Genomic DNA, 8,203 nt, shown 5'->3' on the forward strand with positions numbered 1-8,203 from the left:
AAATGGTTACTAAACGGGGTTTTAATTTTTAATATTCCTTGATTTTTTAAAATATTAAAAGTAGATATCAAAATATAAAAACTTTTAAGTGAAAATAATGTTTATAATCCTAATTTTAAAATATTAAATAAGGTCAAAACCATTATCAAATGGAATTTCGAATTTCATTTCTATCTCCTTCGAATAACTTTAAGGTTGGAGTTTAGATAACTTTACCCTACAAAACAAAAACAACTTCTAAACCAATGCAATTAACACTTTTAATTAATTAAAACAAAATAACCAAAAGAGTTTGACAATAAATCAACAACAAATGAGTATAGTTAAACATTCGTGAAGTACAAATTATTGACTAAGAGATCAAATATTCTAATTTCTCATTTCACATATTATTGAACTTAAAAAGCTCTACAACAACTTTTTGTACTAAAATGTAAATGTCAATTCTTTTTTCCTAATTGAAAATCATGAGATAACTAACAACTTTAAAAATTAAGGCTTCAAAATATCCCTAAACTTTACAATTTGTGTCAAAAATATCCTTGAACTTTCAAAGATTTCAAAAATACCCTCAAACTTCCAATTGAGTTAACAAAATGTCCTTGTTGTTAGTTTTGAATGAAAACAATTAATTTTTTTTTTTAAAAGAAAAATACCTAAACTTTCAAAAAATTTAAAAATCCTAATAAACTTTAAAAAAATGTTAAAAAAATATCTTGAGAAGTGTAAGAATTAAAAAATAATAATAATTAGAATTTTGTGAATTTTGGTATGTTTTAAGGGGAGATCTCAATTTTAGAATTTTATAAGATTTCGTGGGATTTTATGTTTTAATTTAAAATTTTGGTTTTTATTATGAATGGTGAGAAGTGTAAGAATTAAAAATAAATAAATAGAAGAAAAATGAAAGTATCCATATATATTTAAAAAAAATGAGAATGTTGATATAATTTATTTTAAAGTTGGTTCTTTTCAAACTCAAGAAAATTTCAAATAAATTATAGAAACAATTTTAAAAGGTATTTTTTTTGTTGAAATTTTGGAGTTACTTTGTAATGAGTTAATAACAGTTTCTGTTCATATAATAATTGTGAGGATATTTTTTATTTTTTTAAGTTTGAAGATATTAACTTTTAAAAGTTTAAAGATACTTTTAACACAAAATTTTAGTGATTTTCATCTAATGTTTTTGAATTCCTCTTAAAAGTTTAAGGTAGTCTTGAAATTTCGAAAGTTCGGAAATATTTTTTACATAAATTCATGGACAACTTTTTATAATTTAGCATAAAATTAATGCAGTTTTAAGAAATAAAAGAAATTGTATTTCAATTTCTAAAATTGTGATAAAACATACATTGAAAATGTGCTCTAAATGAAATAGCAAGAAACTTTGAAAATGGGAAAAGTTTTGGGAAAAGGAGAGGAATTGATATGACATGTTGTCCTCTTTCGTACGCAACTTGCTTTGGTGGCTGCCAACACAATAATATATACGTATTAAAGATCCATTGATATAAATATTAATATCAATATATATATATATATAAGTTAGTTTTAGAGAAAAAAGAAAACAACATAATTATCATTTAAATAATTATCAATGTTATATCGATATATCTATAAAATTGAAATTTTAATATTAATATTTTGATCTTCGATATTCATATTATCAGTATATAAATTTTCTCTTATCTATATATAAGGAGTTCTTAGAAGCTTAGTATTAGTATTCAAATTTCAAATTTTATGTCTACTTCATCCCTAACAAATTATTGAACTCTTATTTTTATATTTGATATATTCAAGTTTCAATTTTATATTTTTAATAGATTTTTTAACTTTAAATTTTATGTTTATTATAGCTATCAAGTTTTAACTTTTTGTCTAATAATTTAACACAAAAGTAAAAGTTTAAAATTTCACCGAACATAATATTTAAATATGTGTTTGTGTGGGATATCATTTGATTGTTTAAAATTTCAAATAGGTTAAAGTTAGGAATCTATCTAACATAAAATTGAAAGTCGAGTACAATATTTAGAGTTTAATGTCTATTAATTTGTTAAATATTTAATTACTAGACATCTTAAGATCAAAATTTGTATGAGATAAAAAGATACTAAAAAAATTGTTAAAAAAGAAAACCGTCTAATCATATATTTTGTATGCTACAAGTAGTTTAGATAATGGAATGGTATAAAGGTGTCCCTACCTAAATTCTAAAATAGCTCAATGGATGGGTAAACAGTAAACACTTTGGTGTAATTTAACCTTTTGAGAAAAACCTGACCTGAGGGAAACTGTGGCCAGTACCTTAAAAAAAATATAATAATAAAATCATTTTAGCTATTAGGGAGAAACTAACGACTAAATTAGAGGTGTTCAAATAATTTAACAATCTGAATAATTTGAACTAAATTTTTTAAACTTTAGATTAGATTGGATTAAATTTTTTATATTTATTTGGGTTCAGTTGGATTTTGAGTTACATTTTTTAAATTTCGAATTGATCTAATTCAACCCGAATTTATAATAATAATGATAATATTATATATGTAATATATATAATAACTTATAAGTGGTGGGGATGGGGAGGGAATCCTTGCCCTGTCTCTAACCCTGACCCTGTCCCTTGATTTTTTTATTATTTTTTTTTTGTTATTTATATATGTGAAAGGTAGGGGAAAAAAACACTAAAACATATTAATTATACACCTATGGTAGATTATATATATTAGAAAAACTATTTAAAACAATAGCTTAAAAAAATAAAAAAATAATAAAGAAAACTTAGCTACTGTTTTAAAGTTGATTTTTGTAAATTTTAATTTTCTAATGTAATAAATTAATTTTGTTTCTAAATTTATAATAAAAGTATTAAGATATACTTTTTCCTAAATTATTCATCTAAACAAATATAATAATAAGAATATAAATTTTAAATAATAAATAAATGTGGAAATTTTTCCCCACGAAGACCCGTATCTTCGAACGTGGTTCCCTGACCCCAACCCTGACTCTTCAAAATGAGGAATGGAGTGGATACGGGGATTAAAAATCGTCACGGGACAGGGATAGGGGCTGCATCCCTAGCCTCGTCTCATCCTGTTGCCATCCCTATATACATCAAAGTTTCGGTTGTGTACATTCGAGTTGATTTCAATTCTTTGACCTTTTTGTTAAAAGAAAAAAAAAAAAATCAAATATCCATTTTTGACATCTCACATCCCAACCCAACAACCCCACCCAACCCGACTTGAATTATTATGTTTGTTCATAGCAACCATTTATCTCTCCTCCTTGATAATCTCTTAAAAACAAAAAAGAAATCTTTATCGTTGAGTGAAAATTGGAAAATATACTTTAATGGTATTTCCGTCTCCTCGCATTTTAAATATTTTGTTAAATATAATGTTTAACTATTTTTCAAAAGGGTAATCACAATCAATAACACTTATATAACTAATACTTAAAAGTATGCAACAATTTTAAAAAATTATAAATATAAGAAAATTTATGAAGTATAGACTCTATTTATTATTCATAAATCCCTATCAGTGATAGAACCTATTACTGATCCTATAGCGATATAGTAAAGACTCCGAGAGCTGAATATAAATTTTACCATATTCACAGATTGGTTTAGATTGTACTATATATCTGTAATATTTTGGATCAAATTTAGCCATTTTTCGACTTGAACTTCATAGCTTTAGCCATTTCTCTGGTTGGCCCAAAACCTAAAATAGCTTGGGCCTTACGGCCCAATAAAAACTTCCAGCCCAGCCAGGAATGAGAGAACTAAAACTCTGTAGGGTGGAGTTTCTTTCAAACAAATGTTATTTCTTTACCGTCGTCGTCTCTGAAACATCAAACAAAGAGATGTGGCGCTCCATTGACGCCCATCTGAGGTCCGTACGCCTCCTTCCAAATCTCTCTGCTCATTCTTCTTCTTCTTCTTCTCCTTCATCTTCAGCCTCTTCTCTGTTCTCTTCCGGCCGTTCATTTTTTGCTCGTTCAAGTTCAACCTTCCTCTCGCCTGTACCGAAGCCTCACTCGGTTACTCTCCCTAAAACCCTAGGATTGCGTGCTACCATTAATTGTTTATCGAGTGTTTCGTGTTTTGGCCTTGGAATTCAACGCTTCGGAGGATCGAATTGCGGTGTGTTGGTGTTGGCGAAGTGCATTACTTCTTCAGTGCACACGTTGGAGTGGAATGAACCAGTGTTGTGTTCGGAGGTTGGAGATGGTGGTTTTCGAAGTGTTGGGGAAGGAATTAGTGACGGTGAAGGGGATGAAGTCGAGGAGGATTCTAGACCGTCTATTCCTGTCAGAGCTTATTTCTTCTCCACTAGGTTGCAATTTCTTTCATTCTTGCTGTTTTATTGCCTGGATGCTCAAGTGTGTTTGATTTTTCATTCAATGAAAAGAAATTCACGTTCCTTGTCATTCTATTTTGATTGAACTGTGTTGCATTACGGAAAGTGTCTGTGAACTTTGGCTCTGATATTCCGTAATTCAATCCTAACTCCTAAGGTTGTGGCCTTTTGGTCTACATTTTCCCCTTCACCTTTTGCTGTTCTAGATGACTATATATTTTCATTGTTTTTTTAATGGTTTTGGGATGATAAAAGGTAAACTAAAGATTTTCATAAAGTTTAAGTCATCACATGGGGATTTGTATACTATGTTTCTGATAATGTTTTCCATTCCAATTTTTTTCTTTGATTCAGTGTGGATTTGAGGAGCTTGGTGGATCAGAATAAACGTAACTTTATCCCGCCATCATCTCGTATGACTAATTATGTAGTCCTTAAGTTTGGGGATCTATGTAATGTGAACGTAAGTTTTCTTTATGGTGGACTATTATTCATGATTAGTTGGATGAGTACACTTTGAAGACCTTTTTCATTTTTTTCCTCCTTTCAGACTCATGGCGCCAGCATAAGTGGAAGTGATTGCTGTTTCATGGTAGTTTTTCAATATGGCTCTATAGTGCTGTTTAACGTTCGTGAACATGAGGTTGATGGGTATTTGAAAATTGTAGAGAAACATGCATCCGGATTGCTGCCTGAAATGAGAAAGGATGGTAAGGAATCCGAATGTATTTTAATACGGATTTGTTTCTACTTCATTTATTATATATGTTATTGTTGGTGATGGCTGTAGTGATATATAAATTAAAGCACTAAGGTTTCAAATTCATTTATCAGAAATGGGAGTAAGAAAGGAGGAGATAAGCCATCCTCCCTTCCTAGAACCATTTATAAGAAATGGCCCCTCCTAAGTTGATTAGAATGTTAGAGTAGTTTCTTAAAAAATATCAACGAGAGGTACTTTGACTAGATGTAATATGCCGTACACAATTTAAAAGATTTTCAAAATAATTATGTCTATCTTGAAAAGTTATACGTTCCTTTCTGTTCCAATTGATTAAAAGTAGCCTTGACAACATTGCTTCATGACGTTCTTGCTGCCTTTTTATTATGTTTCCTGCTTTACTTCTTGCAGTTCCTTTAGGCTTTATGCCCTGCTATTTTGTTGGTGTATTTTATTAAAAATACTGTAGTGGACATGTATATTTGTCTGAATGTCAAGTTGTATGAGTTTGTAGAGTATGAGGTTAGAGAGAAGCCAGCCTTAAATACATGGATGGAAGGGGGATTGGACTACATAATGCTGCAATACTTGAATATTGATGGCATACGTACCATAGGTAGTGTTCTTGGTCAGAGTATTGCTCTTGATTACTATGGGCGACAGGTAGTTACCTTATCTGACTATACATATTTATGCTGATTAATGTTGATATTTGGCATGATCCAACCATACTCTTAAACATTTGCTTCAAAGGTTGATGGGATGGTTGCGGAATTCACTGACATCAACCGTGAAATGGAAGCAACTGGGAAGTTTAAAATGAAGAGAAAGAAACTCTTCCAGTTGGTGGGAAAGGCGAATTCAAATCTTGCTGATGTCATTCTCAAGCTTGGACTTTTTGAGAGGTAAGTAATTTCCTGCAGTAAATAATTCGTTTGTTATATGTATAGAATTTTATTATTTACCTGCACAAGAGACAAATGTACTTTTATATGATTGACCAAGAAGAAAAATAGCTTTTCAAGTGGTAATGTTATGTTGTTTGCTTGGCTAGTATCACTTTTTAGTGCTGCTCTTGGCTTCTTGTTTTGGAGTTGTCATTTTATACCGATTCTCGTTCTTGTACTGCTTTCTATTAGGGTGTTGATATAACATTAAATTTACTTTCACCTATCAGCTTAAGCTTTTGGGTCAATCAATGATTTAACATAATGTAAGAATAGGAAGTTCTATGTTCAATGTCCTTTCGGCCCCAAACTTTACACTGGGAAGTGTTATTCATATTCCCTAATACTTACTCCTTGAGTTGTTGCTTGTGGATATTACAACACTGTTAAAACTTGAAAACTGATTCTATTCTGCGAACAATTCCCTCTCTCCATTAGCAACATATGTATGATCTGCGCACTTGTTAGTGTGCATACTGTTTCTTTTTGCTTATCCTGATTCCTGTATAGAATCTAATTCTTTTTCTTCCTTTTATCAGATCTGACATTGCGTGGAAGGATGCAAAATATGCTCAAATATGGGAATATCTCAGAGACGAGTTTGAGTTAACACAGAGATTTGCAAGTCTGGATTTCAAATTGAAGTTTGTGGAGGTAGTACCATCTGCTTAAGATGAGAATATGTGCCTCTTGATTCTTTTTCTGTCGATATTTTCATATAAAATCATTTTGAACTCCACCCAATGACTTTATATTCCCTCCTTTTTTCAGCATAATATTCGCTTCCTACAAGAGATTCTGCAAAACAGGAAATCAGATTTTTTGGAATGGCTGATCATTGCATTGATCGGTGCAGAAATTTTACTCTCACTTTATGACATTATTCATAGATCAGCTGCTAATCTTTAGCACTGTTTGCTTCCTGATCCTTGGAGTTGGAACTGGGTAGTTTTAGCTTCCTGTATCGAGCTACGCATATCGCCACTGCAATTTATACAATGTACATAGCTATGTAAATTTGGAAAATTCTGCCATACGACTCCGATAATTTAAAATTTTAATTTATCCGAGTCGCTCTCTAAGGATGCAGAGTGCTTATAGAGTATTTTAAACAGTTTTACAATTATTTGTTGAAGAAATGGATCTCAGCCTTGTCTTCTTATTTCCTTCCTGTTCATCATTCATTTGACTGATTAGAAGATATTTGAAGTTACAACTTGATTTTGAATGAAAGCATTTAGGTCTTCTTTTTTTATTTTTTTATTTTTTAAAAAATGGGAATGAACTATGTTAGCAAGAGAAATGCTCACTCTGATCCATTTGTAGTTTAAAACACCTAATATAAACCCAATCCATTTTTCGGCTCATTTTTTTATATGCTTTTTTGTCAGTATGATTCAATAATCCTGATTTTTTAGGCAAATATTGTCTAATGGTCAGTAAAGCTTCAATAATTGTACCCATGGGATTGTTTTCAGTTATTTTAATATTGTCAAGTTTGTATAATCAACGTTGAAGTTAGAGGTTCGATTTTTTCTCTCCACATATTGTAAAAATATATATATTGTTCTTGCTCAATTTCTCTCTTTATTTCTTTTCATATTAGTGGTTTTCGCTCATGAAGTTGATTGGAAAAAAAATAATAAAATAAATAATAAGGTTAAATTATAAGTTTAGTGGCTAAAGTTTGGTTTGAGTTTATTTAGATTTGAATTTTTAAAAGTGTTTTATAAGTTTCCAAAGTTTCAATTTTGTGTTTAATAATAAGTTTGGAGTAATTTCAAATTTTTAATAATTAATTGTTCTATTAGATATAAAGAGATATAAATTTAATTTTTATGTTTAATGAAATTCTAAAGGTTTATTTGATAATCATTTGGTTTTTTAAAAGTATGCTTGTCTTTTTACAATTTTTTTTTATCGTGATCTTTTTTATCTATATGAAATAAACAATTGAATTCTTAATCAAATTTTGAAAACTAAAATAAGTTTTAAGTACTATTTTTTCTAAGTTCTCAAAAATTGGGTTAATTTCTGAAAATACTCCATAACAAAATAAAGAAATCAATAGGTGGAAGTATTATTTATAAATTTAATATTTAAAAATTAAAACAAAAACAAAAGAACAAAATGGTTGTTATAGGAGTTGGATATGT

General features: G+C 29.6%; 1 protein-coding gene across 1 annotated transcript; it reads left to right on the top strand.

Annotated features, from left to right (window-relative positions):
* The first annotated feature begins 3,804 nt into the window (after window positions 1-3,804).
* On the top strand, window positions 3,805-7,209 carry LOC120080856 (sporulation RMD1-like protein, putative (DUF155)). The gene is made up of 7 exons (XM_039035509.2): window positions 3,805-4,355; window positions 4,734-4,842; window positions 4,930-5,089; window positions 5,615-5,763; window positions 5,854-6,005; window positions 6,587-6,701; window positions 6,819-7,209. The coding sequence occupies exons 1-7, from the start codon at window positions 3,883-3,885 to the stop codon at window positions 6,954-6,956; spliced, it is 1,296 nt and encodes a 431-aa protein (XP_038891437.1). The 5' UTR covers window positions 3,805-3,882; the 3' UTR covers window positions 6,957-7,209.
* The last annotated feature ends 994 nt before the right edge of the window (window positions 7,210-8,203 follow it).

The sequence above is a fragment of the Benincasa hispida genome, chromosome 7 (genome assembly GCF_027475165.1).
Source record: "Benincasa hispida cultivar pf3 chromosome 7, pf3_genome.v1.1, whole genome shotgun sequence".
NCBI classification, from domain to species: Eukaryota; Viridiplantae; Streptophyta; class Magnoliopsida; order Cucurbitales; family Cucurbitaceae; genus Benincasa; species Benincasa hispida.

Excerpts from the sequence above, each read along its gene's own strand:
- LOC120080856 (XM_039035509.2), top strand. The coding sequence starts at position 3,883 with ATGTGGCGCTCCATTGACGCCCATCTGAGGTCCGTACGCCTCCTTCCA. Across the intron at positions 5,764-5,853 it reads TTGATTACTATGGGCGACAG|GTTGATGGGATGGTTGCGGA; the intron begins GTAGTTACCTTA and ends TTTGCTTCAAAG. Across the intron at positions 6,006-6,586 it reads AAGCTTGGACTTTTTGAGAG|ATCTGACATTGCGTGGAAGG; the intron begins GTAAGTAATTTC and ends TCCTTTTATCAG.